The sequence below is a fragment of the Pristis pectinata genome, chromosome 9, assembly GCF_009764475.1.
Source record: "Pristis pectinata isolate sPriPec2 chromosome 9, sPriPec2.1.pri, whole genome shotgun sequence".
Taxonomy (NCBI): domain Eukaryota; kingdom Metazoa; phylum Chordata; class Chondrichthyes; order Rhinopristiformes; family Pristidae; genus Pristis; species Pristis pectinata.
In genome coordinates, this window is record NC_067413.1 from 72,767,327 (window position 1) to 72,781,320 (window position 13,994).

At 37.9% G+C, this 13,994-nt stretch overlaps 1 protein-coding gene across 3 annotated transcripts in view; it reads right to left on the reverse strand.

Moving 5' to 3' along the window:
• Nucleotides 1-13,994, reverse strand: part of atp6v1h (ATPase H+ transporting V1 subunit H) — a 65,699-nt gene that overhangs the window by 16,787 nt on the left and 34,918 nt on the right. For all 3 annotated transcript variants that reach the window (XM_052023685.1, XM_052023686.1, XM_052023687.1), the window contains 2 exons: nt 9,859-9,956; nt 6,325-6,517 (listed from right to left, as the gene is read on the reverse strand). In XM_052023685.1, coding sequence (XP_051879645.1) covers nt 6,325-6,517; nt 9,859-9,956 — 291 coding nt within the window. The remainder of the gene's footprint in view (nt 1-6,324; nt 6,518-9,858; nt 9,957-13,994) is intronic.

The following is a 13,994-nucleotide window of genomic DNA, read 5'->3' on the forward strand; positions in this document are numbered from 1 at the left end:
AAAACCAATGCAATTTGTTAATTATATTTAACTATGAACAGCACCACATTACCATAATTATGCTGAAATGAGTTCCTTCCATTTTTAAAGTTACAGTGGACAATTAACCTATCAACGTGCACATCTCTTCGATGTTGGAGGAAACCCACACCATCACAGGGAGAACATGCAAACTCCACACTGAACCCAGGTCTCTAAGTGCTGAGGCAGCAGTAGCTCGACCAGCAACTCATCTACGTAAAGCCTGTTGACTTTACAGAGATGACAATGCTGTAGAGACATAAGGACTTATTTAAAGCTAATCTACTGCCTTTAACTGACCATGTTAAACAATTATTTACTAAATGGTCCCCACTGTCTTTATCATTGGTAGGCCGAATTAATGCAGTTAAGATGAATATTTTACCAAAATTTTTATATTTATTTCAAGCGATTCCAACTTTTGCCCCGAAATCTTTTTTTGACACTATTGATTCTAAAATTCTTTCATATATTTGGCAGAACAAAAACTCAAGGTTAAGTAAGAAATATTTACAAAAACTAAAAAAGGATTGTGGTATCAAGGATGGGGTTATGGAATACCTAGAGGTGCAAGGCAAGATAGGTCCAAGCCAACATGGTTTTGTGAAGGGAAGATCCTGCCTGACCAACCTATTGGAGTTTTTTTGAAGAAATCACAGGTAGGGTGGATAAGGGAGAGGTGGTAGATGCTGTGTATTTAGACTTTCAAAAGGCCTTCGACAAGGTGACGCATAAGAGACTGATTAATAAGATGAGAGCTCATGGAATTACAGGTAGGATAACAGAATGGGTAGAGCATTGGCTGGTTGGCAGGAAGCAAAGGGTGGGAATAAAAGGATCTTGTTCTGGTTGGCTACCGGTTACTAGTGGTGTTCCACAGGGGTCGGTGTTGGGGCCGCTTCTTTTTACCTTGTACATTAACGATTTGGATGATGGAGTAAATGGTTTTGTGGCTAAGTTTGCGGATGACACCAAGATAGGTAGAGGAGAAGGGAGTATTGAGGAGACAGGAAGGTTGCAGAGAGACCTAGATAGTTTAGGAAAATGGGCAAGGAAATGGCAGACGAAATTCAATGTTGAGAAATGTGCAGTTGTACACTTTGGAAACAGAAATAAACAGGCAGATTATTATCTAGAAGGAGAGAAAATTCAAAGTACAGAAGTACAAAGGGACTTGTGGGTACTCGTGCAGGATACCTTAAAGGTTAACCACCAGGTTGGATTGGTGGTAAAGAAAGCGAATGCTATGTTGGCATTCATTTCGAGAGGTATAGTGTATAAAAGTAAGGAAGTGTTGATGAGGCTCTATGGGGCACTAGTGAGGCCTCATTTGGAATACTGTGCACAGTTTTGGGCCCCATATCTTAGTAAAGATGTGCTGATGTTGGAGAGGGTTCAAAGGAGATTTATGAGGATGATTCCCGGAATGAAAGGACTTGCGTATGGTGAGCGTTTGTTGGCTCTTGGACTGTACTCACTGGAGTACAGAAGAATGAGAGGGGACCTCATAGAGACATCTAAAATGTTGAAAGGACTGGACAAAGTAGATGTGGCTAGGCTGTTTCCCTTGGTGGGTGAGTCCAGGACCAGAGGGCACAATCTTAGAATTAGAGGGTACAGGTTTAAAACAGATGAGGAGAAATTTCTTTAGCCAGAGGGTGGTGAATTTGTGGAACTCCACGTACAGCAGTGGAGGCCAGATCATTGGAGGCATTTAAGGAAGAGATAGGTAGATATCTAAATAGTCGGGGTGTCAAGGGATATGGGGATAAGGCTGGAAATTGGGGTTAGAATAGTTTTTTTTCACCTGCCCCCCCCCCCCCCCACACACACAATTTCTCATTTCTTTTTCCCTTTTCCTTGGAGCAGACTTGATGGGCCGAATGGCCTACTTCTGCTCCCTTGTCTTGTGATCCATGGCCTTGCCTAACTTTAGATTATATTATTGGGCAATCAATATTAGATATTTAATTTTCTGGATACAAGATTCAGATGCAATTCAACACCCCAAATGGGTACACCTTGAGTCCCAATCAGTACTTGAATTTTCATTAGTTTCTATTTTAGGAGCTTCACTCCCTTTTGCACTTAGCAAATTAAGTAAACATATGATTAACCCAACTGTTAAACATACAATACGAATACGGTTTCAATTTCGTAAATTTTTTTGGATTGAATAAATTTAATCTGTCAAATCCCATTCAATCTAATTTTTTCTTTCATCCATCCACAGTTGACTCAACTATTTCCATATGGAAAAGGAAGGGAATAGTATGTTTTTGTGATTTATTCATTGATAACTATTTTTCATTTTTTGAACAACTGTCTAACAAATACAATTTGCCTATATCACACGTCTTTTGATATTTGCAGATTAGGAATTTTTTTAAAAGCTACCATACCCTCTTTTCCGACACCTTACAAAACTGAAATTACAGAAAAAATTTTAGGTTTTAATCCTTGTCAGAAGGGCTTGATAGCAATAATCTATGATCTAATTATGAAAATACATCCAGAACCACTGGACAAAATTAAGAATGAATGTGAAAGCGAACTCCAGACATCTATACCTACAGAGACTTGGAAGAAAATTCTTAATTTAGTTAATACATCTTCAATGTGTGCCAGACATTCTTTGATAAAGTTTAAGGTAGTTCACAGGACCCCTATGTCAAAAGATAAACTAGCTCGTTTTTATCAACATATAAATACTACATGTGACAGATGTAAATCAAATGTGGCTTCTTTGACACACATTTTGGTCCTGTCCTCTTTTGGAAAAATATTGGAAAGATATTTTTAACATTATTTCAAATGTATTGAAGATTGATTTACAACCTCACCCTATCACTGCAATTTTTGGATTACCAAGGATAGAGTCTGGCCATCTATCTGCTTCCGCTAACCGTATGATTGCCTTTGTTACATCAATGGCCAAAAGATCCATTTTGCTTAAATGGAAGGATCCAATACCCCCTACTACTTTTCAATGGTTCTCTCAAATTATATCATGTTTAAATTTGGAAAAAATTAGGAGTGGTACTGTTGATCCTTCTCTTAAATTTGGAGATATTTGGAGTCCATTTGTTCAATATTTTCACATGATATAGATCCCCCTTGTAACAACCTTTCAATTTAGAGGCATGGAGTTGACGACATAATATTGCTCTGTTTCTACTGAGAAATTTTAGTCCAGTTTTTTTTCCTGTTTGTTTTTTTTAATTTTTTTTTGTTTAGCTTAGTTTGGTTTGATATTGTTTATAATTTTTCTTATTGATTTGGGGATTTTTTTCTTTCTTTTATATTTATATAATTAATCTTCTTGTTTCCTTTCTTTTATACTATATTCATTTGCTAAGAGGTCGTTGGATCTACAGATTTTTATTATATTTTATTGTTCTTTATGATTATCCCCATGCCATGATTGTTCTCCTGATCTCATTGTATTACATGTACAAACATTGATGTTATATATTAATTTGTATTAATTTGAAAACTAATAAAAAGATTGAAAAAGACAATGCCGTGAATAGGAAACTGTCAATTAGCCTCCAAAATAGTCATATTAGTTTTAAAAGCAAATATCAAAGTTAATACATTGCATATTTACTGTTTTCCATAAACCATGGAGAAACTATCTGTATTGTGGTAGTTGTGCATACAGCTATGGGTATGGAGTAATCCTTGCCTCAGAGTGCATTTTGGACTGCTTTCTATGGAGAGAGAAATAGACATGGCAACAGCATTGACACTTCAGCAATTGAGATACAGAGCCAGGACATGTGAAGAGATCTATGTCATGCTATTATTTAACTGGATAGTACAAAGCAAATGATTAGTCTGATTCCAAATGGACACAAATATATGTTTTAGACCCTGAGCGAATAGATAATAAACAACAAAAATCAAATGCCTTTCCCTTTTAAAATATTTTTATTACAATGCACCAACACTCTAGGAGCCTCTCTCTCTGTCTGCTGAATTGATCCTCCAGCCAGGAATAATTTTTGATGCAATTTGTATCCCAAATACCCAAAGCACAAACACCTGTTTATATTGTTCACTTTTGCTGTGAGAAGTCAAATAATAACTAATTACTCCAAGAGGTGGTAAGTTGATAATTACTGTAAAACTTCTCCTCCCACTGGGCTTTCTACGAGAACTCCATTTCATTTTTGCGATTTCTGCATCTCAATCAGATTATTTTTTTAACAATGCTCTCCACATCTGTGCTTCAGCTGGGTCTTCCTATTTCCTTAACCTTGGCTTCTTCCTGCTATAGTAGAGTCTCCTCCATTTCCTGCACTTCTGTATCACCTCTTTCCTCCCAACCAAAACGATCCCTGCATCATCACCTTTCACACTATCAGCCTACACACTGAATGGATGATCGTCTAATTTCTACCACCTTCAAGATTCTACTATGTAATGCATCTTCCCTTCCTTTTTCAACATTCCAAAGAGTCCATGCCCTCTGGGATTCTTCTAATTTCTACCCCTGTTCCATCTCCACCAACTCTCCCTTGCTCATGACATCTTCCCACACAACTGCAGAAGATACAACACACGCACTTTTATCTTGTTCTTTTGCATCAGACGATCCTGCTAAATCAGATCTATTTCCAATTTAATATTTGCTTTTGGTGCTCACAATGTGATCCTTGGAAAAACCAAAAGCAGATTGGTTGACCACTGCAGAATACACCCATTCAATCCACAAGGGTAACCCTGAGTTTCCAGTTGCCTATCAATTTAATTCTCCAACTACTACTTTGTTCAAACAATATAGGAGGCCAACAATCAAGGTCAAAGTTTAACACAAGTTCAAGAATGTAACCTTGAGGAACAGCATCTCCTCTTCTTTCTAGGCAAATTACATCCCTTGGGACTCAATGAATTCAACTATTCCAGATAAGCAGTCTTTATGGTGTTAGAACTAGCCAATTCTGATGCAAGGTAATCCACCTGTAACATTAACTCAGTTTTTCTATTCCACACCCCCTCTCTGCTCTCCTTTCCCCCCCCCCCCAAAAAAAAACAAACATTCTCTGACCTGCTGGGTATTACCAGCACTATTTTGTTTCAGTTTTCTAGGAACCATTGGGTGTCCCAGATTTCACCGCAGTCCCCCTCTCTAACTACCTTCACTCATGCTCTTCTATTTTCATCCCACCAGACAAGTCAGGTAGGATTAACCAGCATTCCCTCAGATGGCACCAAAACCAATTTTGTCATTTGGAAAATCTCAGTGTCCATCACATCAAAGACTTTCCCTTTGTTTTCTCCATCTACCCCCACTATGCAACTAAAAACAGTTCCTAAACTGAAACACTAACTTTGTTTCTCTTCACACAAATGTTGGTTGACACAAAATAACTACAAAAAAAAAATCATCATTCCGAGCTTTTTATTGTATTTTCAATTTTGTATCAGGTTGACTCTTACTACTTTGAGTTTTGGAGATTTTTTTTAAAAAAACCTCCTACTGCAAATACATGATTAACTAGATTTTTAAATTTGTTCTTCTGATATGAAGCAAATTTGTCAGGCTGAGACACAAGTTCTGAGGTGAAGCTGCACTGCTCCTGAAGACCAAAGAAAGATCTTAAGACTTAATCCAGTACCTAAAAGTTTCCAATCAGATAAGGTTATCTAAAGCATTAAAGACAATCATTAATCCTCCTGCAAGTTTAAGGAGTTAGGAACCACCCAGAGTGATAGGAAATACTAGAACCAAAATAATTTAGAGTAAACACTAAAAACATCAAAAATTATACAACTGTCTTTGGAGTGGTTGAGTGAATTCCTTCAAGAACAGAGGACATAAAACTTTTAATTTCAGAATCATGTTAAGAAAATATGGGTAAGCAAATGGGTAGACCATTAGTTTCTTCTGTATAAAATATTACTGAAAATGCATTTAACTCTCTTCCTTTGAAAGTGCATTTAAATACAATGTTTAGCCTATTAAACAATCTGGCAATTCGTCAACATTAAATGATCCCCAGAGCTTTCAAATGTGAAATAGCAGTGAACAAAAAGAACAGGGTTCCAAACCTTACTCAAGGTTAAATTTTATTCATTTATCTTTCATGCAAGTTATAATATTCTAAACATGAATGACTTTTCATGCAACAGATTACTTACTATAAAACATGCATGCATTAATGAAGGCAGAATAATCTCGCCAACACCTAACCTCTAGAACAGTTTTTGAAACTGACATGATGCCAAGAAGATATAGTAAAAATACCAAGAGCTTTTGTTTTGTCAGTAGTCCTAAATATGTATGTACATACATACCCTAAATGTTGCCAGGATGATCCTGGTTACTTTCTCTTTCACAGATTCCTGAAGAATATCGGATAAAGCTGGGACAATATTCAGTCTGCGCAGATGTTCACATAATTGTGGACTAAAGGCCAATAACCAGAAGGAGAAGATCATCTGATACTGTAACTGGAAGCCACATTTATTGTTTATAACAGCTATAATGCTGTGATGGGGAAAAACAGAATTTAAATAAAAATTAGCATTTTTGTTGCATACAATTGTACGTTTAAATTAAAAAAAATCAAAATAACTTCCAGAAAATCCAATGTAACCTTTTCTTAAAATTTTAGTAGAACAATTAAATTCTTTAATGCAGAGAAAGAAAAATCACAGTCAGTGTGTTTCATTGAAAATATTATGATTCACAATATTTAATTCATACTTAAAACCATTTCATTTCTCCAGAGATTTCAACAACTGAGTCTTGGTTCTATCCACATTTTTCAGCACTTTTATATTGGTAGATAAGAAGTAACTTCAGCCAGTCTATACTAAACAATAATCAACTTTTTAATAGTGTTACCTTTGCTGGAATTTTTTTCTAAAAGGGACATCTATTCTATTTGGCCTAGATTGCTAAAAACCATAAAGCAATACTTTTGCTAAATGTAAATTAACCTAAACATTGTATATTCAATAATAAGAGCAAGAAACTGTTAATGTTAGAATTCAGAAATAAAAACAAAGAAATTCAGCAGCTAAGCCAGAATCCTTGGAAAGAAAAAGAGTTGACCTTTCATTTCCATGGGACAGAAGTCTGCACACTGCCTAACATCACTCCCATTTTCTTTAGAAGCAGCCATTAGAAACTGAATCTCAACTAACTCCAACTTTTTTGTTGGATTTATCAAGCTTTACCCCATCTGGCTCAAATCCTGATTATTATACCTTCTGATCAAACCTGCTAGTTCCATTTTCCCTACCAGTCACCTTCACTCAGCAATTTTTTTCCTCAGTTCCTCATTCAAAAACATCCATCTGTGCCCAATGCTTAATGCTCCAAGGCACTTCTTTTATCCAGTAACTAGTTCAAACAAAGTTACTTGATGATAGCCAGTGCAACTGTTTTCATTTTGCAACCTCCTAGCATAAACTTCATGATATAAAAGTCATGTGTTTGGTAAGCAACAACATTGGTAAATACAGGTAATAAGTGAAAACGTGAGTTCATGTACAATTGACCAAAGAAGAATAGAAAAGATTAAATTGTGAAAAGCTGGAAGCACTGGCAATCCAAACTAACTAAAAAGGATGTCATCAGATTAATTTTTTTGAAGAAAAACAAAACAAAAAAAAATTGCTGGTTTTTATACCCAAAGTATTGGAATAGGGGGCAGTAGTAATACTACATCTGTACAAAGCTTGGCTAGGTCAAATCTCAAAAATTGTGAACTTTGTGCATCAGACCTTAGGTAAGGATATGACAGGTATTGCTGTGGGAACATGTATTGGTTCAAGTTGCATCTCTCTGTGGGAGATGCAACTGCTTTTTCTTTCAGTACGTTGCTTCACTTCCCACTAATTCTGCCTGGAGAATTTCCATCATTTTATTTCAAAAGGAAAAATTGCACAGACTGTAGCATAAATTGACCAGACTTAACCCCAAGAATTAAACTGCAAAAAGATTACAATAAAAAAAGTTCTCTGAAAGTTGTTAGATCAAACTTTATGGTACGAAAGCAAACCGACAAGGTGGAAAGTGAGAACCAGTTTCCTGATTTGGAAAATCTAAACTTGAGGAGGCAGACTTTAAGATTTAGACACAGGCTTTACAGAATTAGATTTTGAAAACACCCCTACAGAATCTGAACACTTCTGCAAAAGCAATTATTAATTTTAACTCTAAGATTGATAGATTTTTACAAAGGCATTAAAGGATATAGAACATAGAACAATTTCAGCACAATTCAGGCCCTTCAGCCCACAAAGCTGTGCCGAACACGTCCCTACCCTAGAAGTTACTAGGCTTACCCATAGCCCTCTATTTTACTCAGTTCCATATACCGATCTAACAGTCTCTTGAAAGACCATATCGTATCAGCCTCCACCACCGTTTCTGGCAGCCCATTCCACGCACTCACCACTCTCTGAGTAAAAAACTTACCCCTGACATCTCCTCTATATCTACTCCCCAGCACCTTAAACCTATGTCCTCTTGTGGCCACCAATTCAACCTTGGGGAAAAGCCTCTATCTACCCTATCAATACCTCTCATCATCTTATATACCTCTATCAGGTCCCCCCTCATCCTCCGTCGCTCCAAGGAGAAAAGGCCAAGTTCCCTCAACCTGCTTTCATAAGGCATGCTCCGCATTCCAGGTAGCATCCTTGTAAATCTCCTCTGCACCCTCTCTATGGCTTCCACATCTTTCCTGTAGTGAGGCAACCAGAACTGAGCACAATACTCCGTGGGGTCTGACCAGGGACTTATATAGCTGCAACAATACCTCACGGCTCCTAAATTCAATTCCCCGATTGACGAAGGACAATACACCATATGCCTTCTTAACCACAGAGTCAACCTGCGCAGCCGCTTTGAGCGTGCTATGGACTCTGACCCCAAGATCCCTCTGATCCTCCACACTGCCAAGAGTCCTACCATTAATACTATATTCTGCCAACATATTTGACCTACCAAAATGAACCACGTCACACTTATCTGGGTTGAACTGCATCTGCCACTTCTCAGCCCAACTCTGCATCCTATCTATGTCCCTCTGTAACCTCTGACAGCCCTCCAAACTATCCACAACACTCCCAACCTTTGTGTCATCCACAAACTTACTAACACACCCCTCCACCTCCTCATCATGGTCGTTTGTAAAAATCACAAATAGTAAGGGTCCCAGTACAGATCCCTGAGGTACACCACTGGTCACCGACCTCCACTCAGAATACGACCCTTCAACAACCACTCTTTGCCTTCTGTGGGCCAGCCAGTTCTGGATCCACACTGCAATGTCCCCTTGGATCTCATGTCTCCTCACCTCCTCCATAAGCCTCGCATGGGGTACCTTATCAAACACCTTGCTGAAATCCATATACACTACATCTACTGCTCTCCCTTCATCGATGTGCTTAGTCACATCCTCAAAAAATTCAATCAGGCTCGTAAGGCAGGACCTGCCCTTAACAAAGCCATGCTGACTATTCCTAATCATATTATACCCCTCCAAATGTTCATAAATCCTGCCTCTCAGGATCTTCTCCACCAGCTTACCAACCACTGAGGTAAGACTCACTGGTCTATAATTTCCTGGGCTATCCCTACTCCCCTTCTTGATATGGGGAAAAGTCTCCCAGATCAGGTCATAGATTACACTGAAGAGCAGAAGCAGCTTCAAGGTTTATATGGTTTACTCCTATAGTTATGTAACCATATCAATATCCACAGAGCAATGTATTTTCTTGAATCATTAATTATCAAGGAATACTGAAAAGCCATCATAAAAATGTAGTTTTACCAATTTGTATTGACCAAATGAATGTTCTGGAAATTCTTACCAGTTCACCCCATCAGCTTCTACCCAGGCAAAACGGTATTCGTTAACTCTTAGCATCAGCTGTAGACAACCTGCCACACATTGCACATACTGTGAACTCTGAAATGAAAAGCAATTAAAATAACCATTTCTATTTATTGCATGAACAAGTTTCCTTATTTTTTCTAAAAAAAACTTGATATCAGCTGCCCAGCTCCTAAAGCTAGAAAAGTCAACACCAGAGCACCATTTTTAAAAACCTTTACATTCTCAATTTTCTAGGCAATTATCAATATTCAAGCAGAGAACGGAAAAAAAAGATTGAATCAGAGTAAATCAACAGATAGCTCATCTTTATTCCAAGGGCGTCAGCTGTGAAAGTTGAAACATTCCTGTAACAAATTTACAATTTGCACAAGATATCATTGTGGGTTCAGAACCACCAATTATCCCCATGAAGGGCCCTGTGCACTATGCTCAGGAATATAACAATTAAATAGAAAATTTAACTGATAGCATGATCCACGACCAGCAGCAAGAACTGCTGATCTGTGTATTGGATTCTGATTTTACATATGCCCAATCTTTTGAAAAATTATTGAACACAGCCAAGACCAACTGTAAACCAACAGTGCATCAATTTAAAATACATAAAATAAGCTTGTAACAGGAATCTCAATGATTTTCCCATTTCCATCACTTCTTGTCAAAGTAATACATTAAACATTTTTTAAAACTTAACCTACTTTCACTCTGCTATTCAGTAGCATGCATGGTGTTCACTGCCCTTCTCTTGTTTCAATCTTAAATGCACTAGAGATCAAATTTACGGATAACCTAAAAGTTGACCCCCATTACCCTACCAGGTCTATTGAGGACTTCTTCTTAGTGCAGTCAGTTCAGTTTCCCCTGCACGGCATGAATGAAATCAAATCAATATTAATTACGTACATTATGCAAATGCTGGAAATTTCAGATCAGTCTCCCACTATAAAGTGGAAAGATAATGTGTGTTGTTTTGGGATGAAGTCTTTAGTTAAGCCCAGGTAAAAACTGAAATGCCATATACAATTTGCAAGATTAAACAATATTGCCTGGAATTTATCAACAATAGTGCGGCTATTTGAACGTTATACTGCAGGCAAATCCACACTAACCATTCGAGGTAGCTCATGCATAGTTAACACAGAAATTCATAGGTTTCTGTGATTCCTTGCTTTTCCATAGGGTGTGCTGTAGCAGGTTTCATAAGGCAATGCAAATAAAATCAGTGACTCAACAAGAACATCAGCTTATGAACTACACACCGAAAAAATTATGAAAATATTATGCCTTGTTAAATGAGATAGAACAGGGTTTTAAGCAGCCCTGTAAAACACATCTATTGTTCCCTGGTACTGCAAATCCAGTTTTTTTTTTTGTTTTCATTCCCTCAATTATTTCAAAATTTCAGGTTTTAATCCTTTAATCTCTGTATTGTTTTCATATTTTGTGCTCTGTAAATTTAAAATATTAAAACTATTCACTTTCTAGCTATGTTTGCCTGAGTTCTCCAATCTAACTTGCCATCCAGCTAGCTGGAGGCACAATTGTTGTTAAATATCATGGATCCCTAAAGACTGATACCAGATTACAACTGCTGCAGTAAAGGGGGAAATCTAAATTGGTAAAGTGGTTTATTATTGTTACATGTACCAAGGTGCAGGGAAAATCTTTGCTTAGCATGCCATCCATACAGATCATTTCATCACATCAGTGCACTGAGGTAGTACAAAGGAAAAGCAATAACAAAATGCAGAGTAAAGTGTTACAGAGAAAGTGCAGTGCAGAGGTCATAACATAGAGACCACTAAATTGCCTTGGCAATTTTCTTCGATTCCAGTAGCAAGCACTATCATTTCACTTCTGATGGCAAAATAACATTTACAAAACTCTTGTACTAAAGGAGTATTGTATTGTCAGAGATAGCGAAACTTGGCTGTACCTTAAACATCTGCCTGTTTGTTGTGTGGTTCTGGTGTTAAAACTTCTGTCCCACTAATTTTTGTAAAATTAAAGCATTTTCAACAAATGCTGTTATCAACTCACCCCTCAGAGCGACAAACTAGTCATACATTCTTGCTTTACAAAAAAGTCATCATATTTATCAACTCAGTAGACACTTATTCAAATTAATTCATTGCATACAAACCATTTTGAAGCAGCTTCAGATGTTAAAAATGTACAAATGAGTCCTTCACCAAGACCCTTGGAGGAAAAGGAACTGCACAGAGCAAGCACTAAATTTGCATAAGTTTAGAATTAAATGGTACCTTCAAGCAGCAGCATTATTCACTTACTTCACCTCAGGACTATTCTGCTCCCATCCATTCCCAGGAATAAGTACAAAAGTGAATACAATCCACATTGTGAATAGAAAGATGGCAAATGTAGCTGGAATGCAGAAATGTGGCATCCAGCTCTTAAGGATAGATTCAGTAGCTGAAGTTCACACTTTCTGTCCTTCAACCCAAGCCAACGTACTCAGCCTATGCCTTTAGGTCATGTGCTTGCCAAATTGTGCATTCTCTAAGCTTTAGTAGTTAGAGAATTAAAATAACCATAATGGAATAGAAGAATGGACAGTGAGTTCTGATTTAACAGAAATCTGGAGATAGCCACACGCAAAAATGGTTATTAGTCTGTAAAGCTCTGAGAATGATACAGGGAGTCAGCAGTTTGCCAAATGAAAGTGGATTCAACTGGAGTAGTAGCTTGAAATCAACTAAAAGCGGGATTGGAAAGCAGGAATTATTTATGTCACCTCAACAACAATGTGGCATTAAGACTGTGGAACAGATGTCATGACATGGAAGTAGCACGAGTTATGGAAACAACCACCACATTGACTGTTATGCAATGGGACTGGTGAATCAGCAAGGGCTTCAAAAGAAGAATAACCCCGATTTTGTGGACAGCGCAAGAACCCAGGATTAACACTCAGGAGGGATACCAAGCCTGGGACTCACTGAATGTTGGATACCACAAGACTCCATGAAACTGATCATCTCACACATCAACATGTAGTATACTGTGCAGAATAAGTCTAAGTGTACCTTTACTGTTGTCAGTGGTGGTGTCTGATGCAATTACATTTATTTGGGTAATTTGAAAAGCTACTTCTGCAAAGCTCTGCTTGCTTTTATTGGTATTGGTATATTATTGTCACTTGTACCGAGGTACAGTGAAAAACCTGTCTTGCATACCGTTTGTACAGATCAATTCATTACACAATGCATTGAGGTAGTATAGGGTAAAAACAATAACAGAATACAGAGTAAAGTGTCACAGCTACAGGGAAGTGCACTGCAGGTAGACAATAAGGTGCAAGGTCATAACAAGGTAGATTGTGAGGTCAAGAGTCCATCTCATCATATAAGGGAACTGTTCAATAGTCTTATCACAGTGGGATAGAAGCTGTCCTTGAGCCTGGTGGGATGTGCCCTCAGGCTCCTGTATCTTCTGCCTGATGGGAGAGGGGAGAAGAGAGAATGACGTAGGTGGGAGGGGTCTTTGATTATGCTGGCTGCTTCACCAAGGCAGCGAGAGGGCAAAGTCCATGGAGGGGAGGCTTTTATTTTTACAACTATCACTTCGTTATTTGCATTGTCTAAGATATATTTAGCTTTACAGTATTCAACAAAAAAATTCTGAATTTTCAAATCTGCCTGCAGGAGAAGCAAAATGCTTCTTAAAAAAATTCTTAAAACCTTGGCGGAAGATGCAACATCGCCCTCATCCAACCTTACATCAGTCCATCAGCTGTTGAAACTCATATCTACATTAACATTGTTCCACACCAGACCATCCTTCTATAGCACCCCACGATCAATTTGCCAACAACTAAACTTCAAAACCTTTTCCCGTATCTTTCATCTCACCAAATCCCACTCATCCGTGGTTACTGACCTGACTTGGCTCCATTCAGTCATCTCCCCATTTTGAAATTCTCATTCGTGTTCAATTCTCTCCTCCCCTCACTCTATGCAACCCCCAGGCCCCCCCAACAGTAACCCCATTGCCAAATCTCTGTATCCTCTTCCAACCTTCCAAAAATTAATGTATTCCTTGAGCATCTCACATTTTTATCATTCCACTACTGCTGGCCGTGGTCTCAGA